At 41.9% G+C, this 16,553-nt stretch overlaps 1 protein-coding gene across 1 annotated transcript in view; it reads left to right on the top strand.

Moving 5' to 3' along the window:
- Window positions 1-16,553, top strand: part of polrmt (polymerase (RNA) mitochondrial (DNA directed)) — a 47,656-nt gene that overhangs the window by 28,459 nt on the left and 2,644 nt on the right. Inside the window, exons 15-19 of the mRNA XM_069150177.1 lie at window positions 1,201-1,314; window positions 9,159-9,211; window positions 12,670-12,768; window positions 13,216-13,288; window positions 15,490-15,581. Coding sequence (XP_069006278.1) covers window positions 1,201-1,314; window positions 9,159-9,211; window positions 12,670-12,768; window positions 13,216-13,288; window positions 15,490-15,581 — 431 coding nt within the window. The remainder of the gene's footprint in view (window positions 1-1,200; window positions 1,315-9,158; window positions 9,212-12,669; window positions 12,769-13,215; window positions 13,289-15,489; window positions 15,582-16,553) is intronic.

The following is a 16,553-nucleotide window of genomic DNA, read 5'->3' as shown; positions in this document are numbered from 1 at the left end:
TGCCCGGCAACGGCACCCATTTATCACAGATTCCATTCATAGATTTAGGACACGCACCTGGTAGGGGATTGTATATTATCGCCACAGGCAGAGGGGAGTCTAGCGAGCTAATAGAACCCCCACCTTTTGCTAGTGTGTGTGTGTGTGTGTGTGTGTGTGTGTGTGTGTGTGTGTGTGTGTGTGTGTGTGTGTGTGTGTGTGTGTGTGTGTGTGTGTGTGTGTGTGTGTGTGTGTGTGTGCTGCCTGTGCTGGTGCATGTGTGTGTGCTGCTTTTATGTAGGTCACTCTCGATTTCATCGGGAAGAGTTGATGTATGAGTGAGAGAAAGGTAGCTGATCAATCCCAGCGCTGTCATCCCTGACTTCTAATATGTTTTCTGTACATTTCCCAATTATTCTGTCAACACTGCTATTCGTTCCCTTCAGACTGCGCTCACACTATCTGTCCTCTCATTACTCTCCCGCTATTCCCGCCTCCATCAGCCTGTTGACTGACCAGGCAATCCTGCCAGCTATCTATCTAGTTAATCGCTTACTTCTGTTAGCTTTTATACCATCTTCATTTCATCTTGCTTGGAAACATAGGGAGGCAGTGGATGATGAATGGAGCCGCTTTGGGTCAGGCTGCTACCTCTGGATACTTGGAACATATTTATCTTTCCTACAGCTCAGTATGTGTGTGCGAGTGTATGTGCAAGGAGGACATAAATAGGGCTTCCATTCTTGGAGACAAACTGTGCCAGACACCTTAGCAAACAACACTGTTGCAATTTTTAGAGTAAGAAACAACTCCTCACCTGTTCCACAACAAGTCTGCAACAGTTAGTGGCAGCTCCTTAAAGTAGAGCAGCAGAGGTAGATCTTAAATGCATAGATCATTTGTTGATGCTGTGGGCGGTGGGAGTTCTCATTTCCTCTGTGTTGTTCCAAATGCACCATAATATCTTTTTATTTCTAGCCTCGCTTATTAAATCTTGATCCAGCTAAACATGAAAACTTAGTCAGCAAATTACCTGATTTGAATTCACAAACTTCAACTTAATTGCACTTTTGTCCACACAAACACATACAAGAAAACAAACATGCACACACAACAAATGGACAGATATTTGCACCCTTGATTGATGCAGCGCTGTGAATATTTGTGGGCTCCGTAAGCATGTGCGCTCACTTTACCTTTGCTGGCATCCATCTGTTGCAGGATTGGCTGACAGAGAGCGCCAGGCTCATCTCCAAGTCTGGCCACACTGTGGAGTGGGTGACACCGCTGGGTTTACCCATCATTCAGCCCTACCACCGCACACGCAACCAAGTGGTAAGTCTCACCGTAGGCCGCGTGTAGCGGCTCTTTACCGCTTCTCGTCACGGTTATATAGTTTCCATACATATACCAGATAGCTTAGCCAATTACAGGCCGACGTACGTTTCTCTGTATTTTCTGAAATTCACCAGCTGACCTTTCTGCTGTTCTCCTCCTGTATCTTTGCCTGTTCATCTTGTTCTTCTTTGCTCTTTGTCTCAGCTTTCACAGCTTTCTCAATATACCCACAACTGACCTTTCCATAGCACACACTCTAGACACTTTTTAAGTACAAACAGTATTCGTTAAACTGTCTCTTGACGAAACAACTAGTAATACAACCCCTTTTTCTACTGGTCTATTGCGGTATAGTGTCATGTATTACACTTAGCACATCACTATCTTTTTGTTCAGACTAATATTTCCATGAAGTAGTGAAATGCTTTGGATCATAACTTTCACTATAATTGCCATTCCACAAATTATATTCATGGAGTTTGATGGAATTTCTAATGAACCTGATAATAAATGAGGGCAGCTGGTTTGCAATGGGCATAGAGCAGACTTCTGAGTGCACACATTATGAATGAATCGGTGTTAACACACAGTTAGTCCATATTGTAAGTACTTGGACAGTCACACATCTTTTGTTGTTGGTTGTTTGTGTTCTCTTTCACATTCATTTCAAAATAAAACCTGAAAAAAACACTTCTAATTTGTCAGCTTGTAACAAACAAGAAATCTTGCAATAATTTTGTGCTTTTATCCACGGAGAACTCTGCGCTGCCCTCACACAGGCAGCCCACACAAAATTTCCCTCCATCGTTTTGGTGTGACGAGACTCAATAAGTATTTACTCAAATTAATGGCATTGCCTGTGTGCATAAACTATAAAGACTTTAAATGTGATTTTATTCGCCTCTTTTGAACCAGTAGATAATTGACAAGTACTGTTCAATCAAACGAACATTTGCATCGCGTTTGGTGTGAACACGGCTTAACATGACTGGATGGGTGGTCAAGGTTTTCAAAAAGGTTTCAGGATTTCTAACTGGAAAAAAGTGATGACTCCTCTGGTGTTCCTGTGATTGACTGGTGAACTGTCCAGGCTTAGTACATGTTTTGTTTCAGACTAAAGTAAAAAGGGAGCTTGTGAGACATACTGTAGTGTGAATTTGGACTAAATAATGTGTCCACACTCCAGCCCCTTTGTTTTTACCACAAACAATTTTTGGTAAATCCAAATTATTCCATTTTTATTTTTATCTAAACTCTTTTAATTCACTCTCGTGTTCTGTTTTTTCCATCCCTTGGTCTTTTGTCTCCTGGTCCACAGGAAATCCAACTACCTAAAATAATTATTGTCTCAGTCTTCTAATATGCAGAACACCCAACCTATCATGTAGCTGTAAGCACTCGTTGCTTTGTAGATGATATGTGCCGGCTGGGTTTTCCAAGTCTCGATGGGTTTGGTGTCGAAGTGCACCACTGATGGTGTATTGTGATTGCTGTGAGTGGGCAACTTTAATGGAGCTCAACAACATCGTTAGAGTTGTCCATCACCATGGAGATCCTGACAGTAACACATCTTAGAGATAACATGTCTGTATGACAGCACATCTGCAGATAAGGCAAGCTTTATCTGTGTGTGCATAAAGAATAAGAAAGACCTGCCTACGTTTTAAATGTGTCTCGGTATATAAAATGCACTTTGACCTCTAGTGTCCTTAAGTTCACTTTTGAAGTGAAAGGTGGAGAACGACACACAGCGCATGCAAAGCAGTCGGACATCTAGCTTCTTGGCCGGCCCAGCACGCAGCCTACTCTTTCTATGACATCAGGCATACGGTTGGCTTGGAGGGGGAGTGACACCTCATAATCAGGTGCAAGAGAACGAGGGTGACAGATGGGCGGTCCCCTGAGGGTGCGTCTCTCTTTCTCGGTGGATGTAGTAGGGCGCGTTCCCCTGATTTGATCTCCTTCTTTTAATGTCCAACAGGGACAAGGAAGATGATTAGCCGTGCCTTTTTCAAAGCCTCAAATTTAATACATGAATGAATGAAGAGATAACTTGGCGGCTTTAGCTTATGTTTCACAGATAACTTTCTTCATCCCCTGCAATAATTCTCTAATCCAGTTGCATCATTGGGCAACAAAAATGAAACTAACTTGCATAAAGGTCACCTTTTCACTGCGAAGCTGGATTAAATTCAATCTCCCGGTCTCCTCTGTGCCTCTTAAATCCAAGGCCGTAGTGTTTCTGAGGGTCATTGGTGATTAGACTCTAGATAGAATAGAATGATGAAGTGTGATGCACGGTGAGAAAACCAATAAGTGGGGAGAAAAGAAGCTACAGTAGCATCACATCAGATGGGTGTGCGTGCATCTTTGCGTTTTTGTTTGTTGGTTGTTTTCAGCCCGCATACAGAGATGGGATACAAATGCTGACCTGCGTAATCAAGGATTTTCCAGGGCTGACGGAAGATGAGGATATTAGAGTAGGATGGAGTGGCTGAATACAGCATGAACATACATCAGGGAGGCTGCCTAACAGGATTGGGAGATACTAATCTGATCAGAGGTCACTCTGGCTCAGATTCCCGGTTTATATTTTTTTATTCCCTCTGAGACCGAGCTACAGCGAAATCTCACTCAGCGGATGGTGACACAAGGGAATCATCAGCTGCTTTGGCTGGATTTGACGGGATTTGCGAGTTCATAGTGTGACTAAAAGCTTCTGATCTAATGCCCTCTACGTGGAGAGAAACAGGTTTCGGTGGTAATTGATGATTTTCTGTCACAGTTTGGCCCTGTGCATCCTTTATTTTAAGTACAGTACAAAACAGAAAAGTACAGTAGCTGCTTGTGGCCTATAGTAATACAAAAATAGTCCACTGTTAATAAATAATTAAATCTAATGTGTTACAAGCCCTGAGAGTTAATACCTTTAAATAAAAGTTTTAACAAATCCTCTTAACAATCATGGATGGATTATGAGACAGTGAGGCCCGGGGGCACAGACATGTAAAAGGCCCCCCACCACTTTACGTAAGAGCAAGACACATGCTGATTGGTGGTCATTTAGCATCTCTGTGTGGTCGATCTGTGTCTCTTTTTGGTCTTTTTCTTTGTGGTTGTTTTGCAACTCTTGCAGGTCATTTGGTTCTCCTTGGTTCTTTTTAAGGCCATTTAGTACCTCATAATCTAACAATATTAGGAGCACTCATGTCATAAGAAGCACTCATGTTAGATTTTTAAAGACTTCTGTTTCCATTTTCAATCCCATGGTGGTATCTTGATGAACAGCTGACATGCTCTGTCTGTCCAGCTTACTTTTCCTTTGTATTAAACAGCATTACAGCAGAGTTGGATAAAGTCATGTGGGCCTGTACAGCCAGAATGACTCTGCTTTTCATTCAAATTGTGGAGAACTTTGTATCTTTAAATGTCGATGTGATGTCCTCCATGCTTCCTTTTGCTATGGAACAGAAGAGAGACGTTCCCAGGGGTAGCATGATGATTCGTTGATCTTGCAGAATCTTGTGGCATTTTGGGGTGAAATAATAAATTCAGTCTGAGTTTCAAGGACACCCCCCAGAGGTAGAGAAAGAAAGTTTGGAGGAAAGAAGGTCTGGAAAAGGTCAGTGTAAGTGTGGCGAGACTCGGGGGGGAGTGTGTGACTGCAAGTCTGCAGCTGTCTTGATCTGTCTACAGAGGGATAATGGACAAGAGAAAGGCCCAGGTGACCCAGAAAGGCCCAAGAGTGTTTGGTGTAATGCAGAGCTGGTTCTGCTCCAACAGATGAGGCGGCGTTATTAACCATCATGTGATAAATGGGGATTCCCTTCTTGGCTCATGTGTGGTTACTGATGGCTGTTGGATCCACAACCATCTGCACTGAAACTCTGGGAGTAACCAAGGTCTCATTCACCACAGCCTCAGGGCTTCAGCCGGGTCATGTATACAGATCACGCACATATACATTATACTGTACAGGGTTGTTATAGTGTGCGCTAGTGACCTCATTTACAGCATGGCAGTCCATAACTCACCTCAAAGGGAGCCTCCATTTCTTTCAACCTCACCCCATTTTACATCACAGCTTCTCGTTTCCCTCCATCCAACATATCCATTAGGAGAGTGGGAAAGGGGAAGGACACATCTCTTCACAAGTCCTACTGGAGCGATGATCGATGACATAGAAACCATGGCAGAAAGTAATGGGGTTTCACCACAACACACTTTTGTTCGAAACCCCTTTATTGATAATTGTCTAGTTCTGTCATTCATCACACAGAGACCTTCAAGCAATCAACTGGAACCAAACGGAGTACCTTGATGACCCCTTGAAGCTAGCTCGATGTTATGTACTTTCGTCCGTGCAAACACCTGCCTCTTTAATCCCCTTATGTCCATGCTCTTTTATTTGTGACACTCATAACTTCAGTGCAGGATTGTCATATAGAAATATAGAGAAATTTACAGAGAAGTGCAGGATATATTTATACAGCCGTATTATGAGCAAAGCATTAGTTCTCTGCTACAATCCATCTGAGAAGAGACCGAAGATAAAATAAGAAAATCAAATGTGTAACCAAGCATGACTTCACCCATTGTAAGAACTCAGTTCGGCTGGCGCCATCTTGGGTATTTTTGAGCCAGCTGTGACCATTTTTGGATGAGAAAATGGGACTCGGGTGGAGTGAGGCGTGTATCTAATTTGTAGTTATGACAGAGTACCCGAGGACACCAGTTTTTTTTGGAGCCAGCCCCTAGTGGCCCACAGTGGTATTGTGCTTCAAAGCACTTCTGCATTGGCTTCACTTTTCAGACCCTGAAGCTAAATTCTTTTTGATGCACAGTCTGTGTTTAATAATAGCTATTCTAATTGAGAAAACTAAAGTTTTCATACAGTCACCATGATACTAATACTACTTAATTCTGTTTTTAGTCTCTAGTCACTAGTATGTCACTCAAGGGATGGCAGTGTCATTCATTAGGTTGGTTGCTAAACCATCTTGGTTCAGACTGACATATCTGAATGACCAGTCCCCACAAGATGAATCTTCCTGACTTTTCCACAAGTGGCAGGGAAGTCAGTGTTTGAAATTTCAACATCTATTGGACTGACTTTCACAGTTCCCAGGCAATGTATTCTAAAGATTTTGGTGAGCCACCACGTGAACGATATTAGTGCTTTTGAAATGTCTCGAAAACTACTGGATGAATTGCCATGAAATTTTCCCAGCATGTTGGTTTGTTTCGACTTTGTATTATTTAATTCAAAAAGTACTCCTTACGAACAGCAGAGACACAGATTAGAGTGATAGGATCATACAGAGAAACATCCTAGAGGTGCTCTTTAGACACTGAATAATAGAAGAGTTGTTGTGACAGCCATGCTGAGCTTTCACAGTTGTAAGCCTTGTCTTCAATCGAGAGTCATCTGGATGTATAGTAATATCTCAAGCAAAGGTGCAGTGACTCTGTCAATATGTCAGTGGATCAATTTCCAAAAGTCTAATCTGAAGTCAATATAAATGGAGGTCTTGATCCCCCAATTTCCACCTTTTTCAATAACCACAGTCATTGAAATAGCCATGTGAAATTCTGGGCTGTATGTTTCCCTTTTAACGCTTGAAAACACCTCCCAGTCAGGGCCCACAAGATATGTTACTCCCCTTTACAGCCCCTGAGAGAGCTTGCCATGTGAAATGATTGGTTTCTTGCTTTCCAGGAGGTCATTAAAGACTCCGAACGAAGCTGAATGGTGAGTAGTTAGAATTGCAGAGGGATGTACAGGGGGATGTCCTCTGTGTCCTCAGTGTTCATCTCACAGAGAAGGAGGCAAGATCGAATGAAAGAGTTCTGAATTAGTGTCAAACACGTGGTTTTTTTTAAGGCTTTTTAGGGTGTCAGAATGGCAGTGGTGACATTGTGGTCTCCCGCGCTCCTGTTCGGAGGAAGTATTTATACTATGGAGGATGAAGCAGTTGAATTCAAAGACCCCACCCAGAAACAAATTAGTACAAAGTCAAGATTTTACAGTCAGTCAGTGGAGGCATAAAGCCAGCCAGCAACTGATACAAGTTGATCATCCATTTTACATCAGCCTAACTTAATCCACGAAAGACATATAAACCCCCACTCTGAATGGCTCACCACTTAGCCAGCATGCTCCTCAGTATGGATTTATTATTATTTCTCTGTTTGTGATTTCAATTCCATGTATTTCACCTAAAAAGCAAGGAAACAAATGCAAATGAATCAATGTTATCCCATTAATTATTGCGAACAAACAAACAAACTCAACACATTTTCTATTCATTCATACTACTGTAGGTTAATCCTGTTCTGAACAGTAATAATGATGTCTAATGACAATAAAAGCACTATTCATAATACAGAAAAATGTAAGTGTTTGCAGCACTTTGAATCTAATGCAATTGAAATGGCCAGACGTTTCAGCATCAAAGCTCCAGTCCATCAGTGAAAAATGACAATGTGTTCAGGCAGAGTAACAGATAGAGACACTTAGACACATTAGTGTCAGTTCAATGCAAGGTAAACACAATAATGGAATTTGCTTAAATTGATGAGGAGTGGGTTGCCTGTTGCCAGTCATATCTCTGTTTTGATATCAGCCCGTCGTTCCCACCCAGGCATGGTTCCAAGGGTCAGGGAAAGGCTGCCCTACCACACATCCCTGGCACCGCTGACTGGATGGACCCCCAAGGCTCAGGAGATTAGAGTGCTAAATCTTCTCTCCATTAGGAACAACTGTCAGTAAAGGCATGTGTGTTGGTCTTGGAGAGTGTGTGAAAAAAATAAAGACGGATTGAGGAAAACACAAATCTAAAAGATGTGTTTGCTTGATGCCTCCTCAGTGTGCATGTACTTGCTTGTGCTTTGTTTATCCTTCCTTTTCCACTGATGGTGTATTATTGGGGTTTCGTGTTTCCTGGCTTATATTATAAGATCTGTCAGACAACAGGACAGTTTTCCACTTCACCTCAGTCTATCTTAAATGAGCTTGTGCCCAGGGAAGGCGGCAGCGTTTCTGGATTATGTTTATGTGTGGTTATTTCTTTGCATCGTAGAGTTTTAACCTGTGTTTGTTGATGCAGCGAAGAACTGTGTTCACGGAAAATGGTTTTTGGAAGTGTTTCTGAGCCCATGCAGTGATTTCCACTACAGATTCGTGTCTGTTTTTAATGCAGTGCCACCTGAGGGCCCACATATCACGGCCATCCAATATTTATTTGGATAACATTGCATTACATTGAGGAACATTATTCCTAAACAGTTTCACTATTTGCCCACACAGTCTTTCAGAGTGCTGAACTCCATTTTCACTTCTGAGAGACCACTAGTGTTTCTACCTGTTACCAATGAACCTAATTAGCTGCGAGATGAGGTGTTTTTATTACTTTGCACAACTTTTCCAGTCTTTTGTTGCCCCTGTCCCAACTTTTTCGAGATGTGTTGCTGGCATCAAATTCAAAATGAGCATATATTTTTCATAAGAAAAGAAAATGTATCAGTTTCAACATTTGAGATGTTTTCTTTGTTCTTTTTTCAATTAAATATAGAGGTTTACATGATTTGCAAATCATCACATTCTATTTTTAGCTCCATTTTAAACAGCATCCCAACTTTTTGGAAAACGGGATTATAAATAATTCCATGCAACATTTGTTCATTTTGAAACTTTTTGATGTTGATCAGACAGTTCATTGGGTTTGTCGGGACATGAACAGTTTCTATTTTTTTATGTTGAGCAGCAGACTTTATGCAAGGTCTGATGGAAGAAATTTTATTAAGCCTCTCATGTCTTTGTCTTTGTTTTTCCTCTCCAGCTGAAGAGTACCATGCAACACATAAACCTCCAGATCAGCCACGACACCAAAGAGTAAGTCTTCCTGCAGCCAACATCTGTTTCTGTCCTTTGCTCCACTCACACGAACACTGACCCACAGCAGATGGAAAGTTAACCACTTTGTCTTCTCTTGTGGCTCTCGTTGACATTTTCAGCTGAAATGTCACCAGTTAGTCTGATATGTGACCTGGAACCGGACAGAGGATAGTCTGTGAAAGAAATTCCGTTTACTGCAAGTACATTTTTTAGTCTTTAGTTTAGACTTTTTTTTTTCTTTTTTTTTTTCAATTTGTTGTGACAACTTTTCAAAATGTAGCTTCCGACCACATCACAACTCTGTTTAGCTTTTAGATGTGAATTAACGTCAAAAGTGTGGCTCTCTATGGGCAATTAGCGTACACTTTCCGGAACCTCTGCTGCACTAAAGCACTGTGTATAGTGGCTATTTTGACTAATTGCCTCCTCAAACTGTGAAGTCACTTTGCAAGTGAAGTCGGAAACGGCGTCAAAAGTTTTTGCGTACTATTTTAACAGCATCGTTTTGCCCTTTCATTTTCAATTGTACGTGGAACTGAGACTTATCGAACGGAAATTAGTTCAAAAATAATATATAATCTAGCATAATATCTTATCGACTAGAAGCAAGTGGGGATATGCATAGAGAAGGATTCACAGGCTACAAAATCTAGACTGTAAAATGGATATAGACTATGTGACGTCACCCATAGGTTTCCTGAAATGTGGTTTTGAAGGTCAGTTCAAGTGAATCTGGCCATCGGTAGCTTGGCAGTGCCTTTCTACCAGCACATCTGAAAATGGCCAGAGGTGGCGCGTGGGAGCGTGAGCTATGGTGGGATAAATGAATCTTGGTCGCTAAAACCTGAAGGCAGCATTAACTGTTACTTAAAGCAGCCACATCCTTAATTATCCATAACTTTAAGCCCCATTACAACTTAAATGGGTGAGTTAAAAGAAATTTACCCCCCATACAGTTGTCATGAATCAGGAAATTATCTATTTAAAACCAAATAGTTTTATGTACTGCGCTGTAAACATGTTCATTTCTGCTGTAAAGTTGGGCATTTTAATATGGGGGTCTATGGGGATCGACTCACTCATCAATTCATCTTTATTCAGATTAACAATGAAAAAACAACCCATTAAAATCACACACGCGTCTCATCATGTCCCTGTCTAGCTTGTTGAGTATAAGTTCAATCCCCTGCTGACTCAAGTGCTAAATATGCATTTGGTTTCCTGTTAAGCTGAGAGAAGCCTCTAATGTAGATAGGAGATTTAACCTGTAAATGAACTCGGCACATTTCATGTTGAATTATTATTATATGAACTTTTTTTTTTTTTTTTTTTAGACGTGTACATAACTTCAAGAGGTAAAAATGTGTGGCTAGAGGATTGAGAAAAGATAGAAGTGAGTAGAGAACAAACAGAGACAGAATGAGAGACATTGATGGAGAGTCAAGGAATGACAGAGGGAGAGCGCTGGAGACACAGATGACAAAGACGGACAGCCGTCCTCTTCGGTCTGACATCTACAGTACAGCTCAGGTCCAGTGAATACGAAACACCAGCGAAAGCGGAACGAGGGGTTGGAGGATGTCGCAGTTGAGAGGGAGAAGAGAGCTGCGCTTCAAACTGGAGAGTTGCTGTCAGCGAACGCATCACAGGCTGACATTCTCAGCCAGACTTGACACAATTGACATGATTTTCTTCAGCCTTTCCATCCAGAGACACATGCACACACACAAACAGGAACACACACACAATTGCACTTGGTGTAATTAAAGTTCGGCATCATTCGGGCTATGAAGTGAACCCACAGCCAGCTTGTTTGCTCTATAGGGAGAACAGTTGTACCTCAGAGGACTGAATCTGCTCCTCTCCGGTCTGTCGGGCGTATGGGATTTAAAGGTCTTTGTTTTGTGTCTGTGTGTGACACAGAGGAAAAGGAAAAGGAGATAGACGGTCTCATCCTGAGAACTGATAGCCGAGCGTGCTCGCAAGCAAATTTCCAAGAATCTTGTTTTTTGCTCAGCTGAACAGCAGAACTGAAAGCACCCTGATAAAAGTCTAACATTTCCAAGCCAAAAATGCAGCAGCCAGAAGGAAAACAAGACTGACAGAAAGGCATGGTGTGTGCCTGTGTGATTGTGTTTTAGCTTTGGGTTTGGTTCAAACTCTCGCTGCTCTTTCTACATTCCTATTGGAAGGACGTTCTGGTCTGTGGCAGCCCAGAGGATTTGAATGGCTCAGGCTCAGGGTAATGGGAACATGGGGGATACAGATTGGCAGAATGCTTTTTTTTTTTTTTTTACTGCCAATTCCATCATCACAAGCAGCAACATTGCATTTGTAGCACTTTATACTATTTCTTTTATGGCCCTTTTATATTTATATGCTCTCACATTGACTATTGTTTAGAAAGCATAGAGCCAGGCTGTCCCTCCGGGTGGGTTACATAGTACAAAATAAACATTGATGTTGAGATCCATCCACACTGCAGACATTTTACATTTTCATAGCAGTGAAAGCACAGAAAGAACTAACAACGTTAATGATTTAGCTATTAACAATGATATGACTTTCACCTGCGATTTTCCTGCAAATGTTACTACATTTATTTTATTAGTTGTGATAAAATGTCCACAATATGCAAAAACTAAGAGTTGTGAGAAATGTGGACAGTTAAAGAAACGGTCATTTATTTACCTGGTAAAGGAAACAATTCTAGATTTAGGGAGATGTGGTTATTGGCTGTCTGATACAGAGTTCGGTGTTCAGATTTAGACCTCCATCATGTCTGTACAATAAATATGAAGCTAATACCAGCAGCCGACTAGCTTAGCCTAGCGCAGCCTGCATGGTTAAGTCATTAACGTGTTATATCTGGCTTTTTTAATATGTGAAAAACCGATGTATATAACATAATTTTTCAAGTTAATCAAAATTACCTCAAACTGGATGAGGGGCATACGCATACATTTATCCAATTAAATGTGAATTTGGGAAACTAGATAACCACTGCTCTCATATCTAACATATTTATATACAGATTAAACCTCAGATGAAAAAAAACAACCTTGTTTACATTTACAAATACATTTCTTTCACCTTCTGATTGAACAGTGCAGGTGAGATAGGTGTGGGCGGAGGCCAAACGTCCTCCACAGCTCCGTACCATCTAGTATTTGCTAAGCTACAGATACTTTTGAGGGATCCAAACACATGCAAATGATTTTCATCCCTTTCCAAATAATTCACTATTAGTGTATTTAGTTTTACTGTTATGGCTGATCATTTCTTTTTTTTTTTTTTTTTTTTTTTTTTAAAAAGCAGCTTTATTGAAAAGTAATCTGGGATTGAAGTTCTAAAGATATTAAAATGAAAAGCACTGATTAAAAACTTGTTTTAACCGTTACAGGGAGAAGCAAACTTGTTTAAACATCTCTGCGTTGTTTTCTGTCTCTTCTTAGGAGGCCAGACACAGTTAAACAGAAGAATGCCTTCCCGCCAAACTTCATCCACTCTCTGGACTCCACGCACATGATGCTGACTGCTCTCCACTGCTACAGGTATCACTTAACACGCTGCAGTCAGAGCAGGAATATCAACACCTGAAAAGAAAGCTGAGAGTCACGGCATCTCCTGTCAGCCCGTGCTGAGTCATTTTTCTGGCAGTCGATAATATGCTTCTGATATTGTACACCTGACCTTAAATGGCTTTGAGAAAGAACAGTCTCTCCTTAAATGCATTCGTCACCTCGGATAGACTTTGTATTATATGTCTTGTAATGTAACAGAATTGGCCTCTTGACAGGTGTGATAATTCATGATGGGACTCACACTGGCTTCGAATGAACGGCTACTGCGGTTTTGGAAGTTGCCTTTGTAATAAGTTCCTGCACACCTTTCTTTAAAGCCGACCTTTTTTTGACAATACGATTTATTCCTTCTCATCTTTTTTTCCTATCACATAATCCCTGCACATGAACTCTCCTCACCCCATCGTTCCCTCTCAGCGCCAGTCTGACATTCGTGTCAGTCCACGACTGTTTCTGGACCCACGCCCTCACTGTGGACACCATGAACAAGGTATCCCATTACAGTCTTTTCCTCTCTACCGCCTGCTCCTTCCCCGTTCCTCATCCTTATCATCCCTTCACAGCTGTTTCCATCCAGTCTGATCATGTATCATTGGGTTTTGTGTTCTCCTCTTTTTGCTGGTTAATTGAAGCTAAAAGTGACCCGCGTGATTCAGTTCGTCTCGACGTCTCCTTGTGAGCTCAAGCAGAGGAATGATTGTGTGTTTTAAAAAGCACTTAGAGCCGAGCTTGTTCGAGTGCTTTTACAGTGGCTGCAGGTTATGTAAGTATTTAGTGTTGCCTCTATGGCTGGAGCTTGTGTTAGCATAGAAGCACCTGCTTAGTAATGCCAGTGAAACACACTTCATACTGTCAGTGCTTCATACATTTCCAGACTGCTTGCTGGGTGCAGGTAGTATCACCAGGCAGCCCGTTGTGCTGAATAAATGACTGCCTGCCTGCTTCCCAAAACAGTCAGGCCCAGACTCAGACACAGTGTAGGATAAAATGGATTAAATTACCATAAAGCCCCAATTTTCTGTAGATGTAGCTTCAGAGCACAGTCACCGTTTTATGTCTTCACCCAATCTCCGAGGAGCGACAACCACTGAAGCAGCTCCCTCTCACTACATTTATTCTTGCCCGTATTCTCCCATCTCTTGATGTGGGAATGTGCGCCTTCCTCATTACACAAGTAATTGAGCACAGTGGCAGAGGAGGAGTATTAGATATTTTAGTCAACACCCAAGCACGTGAAAAAGAACCTTTGTTTTAGTGGCAGCTGATCCTTCCACCATCCTTCACCCATCTATTTGCTGTGCTGCCCGTCCTATTCAGGCTCACAAGGGGCTGGATCGTATCCCAGACTGCACCGGGTGAGAGGCGTTGTACGCCCTGGACAGGCTGCCAGGATTCACAGCGAGATGCACACGGAAATCTGAATAATTTAGAGTTTATGAGAAGATCGATTTAATCTGCATAAATTATAAAAGTAATGCATAGGGAAACCTCCCTGATAGCTCTGCCGGTCAGAGCTGTGGATTTTAAACAGGTGCTGGATGGTTTGGCACAGGAGGAGGTGCGGAGGAAATGCCTGTTTTACGGTAACACAGCAAAAGTTGATTACGTTCCGTGATGGGCTTTATGACGATCAGTTTGACCTGCGTTTAGAAATTCAGCTTAGAGGTGCTGACTGATGGCTTTGGGTAGAAAGAGAAAAGTACAAATCGCAAACATTGATTTGAGCTCAAACGATCTATAAATGGGCCAAATCTTATTTCCAGCCGATATCACAGATATATTGATATCACGGTATGTGTTCTCTGGTATGCAGAACAAAAGGCAGAAATAATCTTATAAAAAAATAGTATAAAATAAATATAGTATAGAAATAGTTATTTTGAAATTGTTCTGTGTTGTTGTTTTTTTTTTTTAAATTTGTAGTTATTCATGATTCCTACTTGTCCAGTGGAGTTCACGGTTTCAATGCACTGATGCCATTTTGGACTATAAATGTTATTGCTAAACTAAAATACCTGCCTCCATCACATATTTTTGTCACAAGTGTCTGATAACCATATTTCAGTTGGTTTATCGAGTTCTGCTCCTCCTAATAATAATATCGGCGTTGGCCCCCAAAAATCCAGTGTCACTCAAACTCTATTATTACAGACGTTTATCAACACGTGGTGTGCGGTTTAAAAAAAAAAAAATAGGACAAATGCTACATGACTGTTTCTCTTTTAAAAAAAAGTAGTTGTTCCTTTACACTCAATCTAATTATATATAAGCTATATCTTTGTAAATAGCAAAGCCATCTATACCATATCAATGACCGTGATAACCTTTAACCACCACAGAAGTAAATATCACTTATTTCCCCGGGCGTTATACTGTTGTGTGTCTAAAGTGGTGAATCTAATTCACGCTACCTTTTTTTTTTTTTTTTTTTTTTTTTTTTTGCAGCACATTTGACAAAATCTATTTTTAAAGCAGGATCAGAAAACACATACAGCCAAGGCCGAGTTGTTTTCAGCTCTTGGAGATGATCCGTTTGGCCAGATTTGTTTTGTCTCTTCACCTGCTGTCACCCTCATCCCTCTCCTCTCCACCTCCACCCGTCTTTTACCCGGTCAACTCCTCTGGGGAGCTCGTCCGTCAAGAGTAACTCGAAGTGCACGTCTCTCTGCCTCGTCCTCCCTCCTTGTCAAGGTCTGTCGGGAGCAGTTTGTCGCCCTGCACAGCCAGCCCATCCTTCAAGAGCTGTCCACCTTCCTGCTGCTGAAATACTGCACCGGACTACCGTGAGTTCACAAACACCCGCACGTAGCAACACGTTCGACTCCACAGAGCGACGCCGTGGTTGTTCTTTTACTGCTGCCATACGCTATCTGCGTTTCAGCAAAATATGATGTAATAGTTGCGAGTTCAGAGTTTCATGCTTACTTAAGCAGCAGGCTGCGCCTCTTTTCGTTTGAGTTGTTCTTGCACAACAAAGCCATCATTGCGATCCGTCTCTGTCTGTGTGTTTAGGCGACACCGTATGATCTTTATGGACTTTTATGGTATGGACAAAAGCTATCGCACACTGCACACGTGCTACATGTGCAAGCATTATAAAACAGAAGACACACACACACACACACACACACACACACACACAGACAGGGTTATTGGACTGTAAAACCCAGAGTTTCTCCTCCACTTGTCTGTGATGTTAGATACAAAATGATTCTTCCTCCCTCTCTCCGTGTGTCTGTCTTCCTGGCCTCAGGGTGGGTTACGCTCATCATCTGACTGCGTTTTTCCTCTCTTTGGGATAATTGGACACCTTTTCTGCAGCCTTTACTCCACTGCAGCGCTCGCCCTCTTTGTCTCTCTCTTGTTATCACTGTTCCCCAACTTCTCAAAAACACATTATTCATTCCCGCAGGCGTCGGAGAAGAGGATATTTGGAACGACGTTGTGAACTTTGAACGTGGCCTGAACAGATCAGATGCTCCATGCTTCCTGAGCGCGTCTCCGGCCGTATTTTTTGCTGGCCGCGTGTGGTCCGATCACGGCCGGGGCGCGTATGTCCGGATTGAAATAGCCGAATGGAAACAGCATTTGCTCGTCGGGGAGGGGGGCGAACCCTGGGATTAAAATGGCTAAATTCCCACAGAATACCAAAAAGAACCACGCAGGCCGGCCTGCTGATCCAATTCTTTGTCAAAACTTTCCATTTTCAGCGTGAAGGATCGCTAGCTCAGAGGTTGTTGTTTCTTGTTGCAACA

This window comes from Embiotoca jacksoni, unplaced genomic scaffold (assembly GCF_022577435.1).
Source record: "Embiotoca jacksoni isolate LCO1_2020_lvr unplaced genomic scaffold, fEmbJac1.0.p SCAF_16, whole genome shotgun sequence".
Taxonomy (NCBI): domain Eukaryota; kingdom Metazoa; phylum Chordata; class Actinopteri; family Embiotocidae; genus Embiotoca; species Embiotoca jacksoni.
The sequence above is the reverse complement of the archived record's forward strand: the minus strand, read 5'-3'. Positions and strand labels throughout refer to the sequence as shown.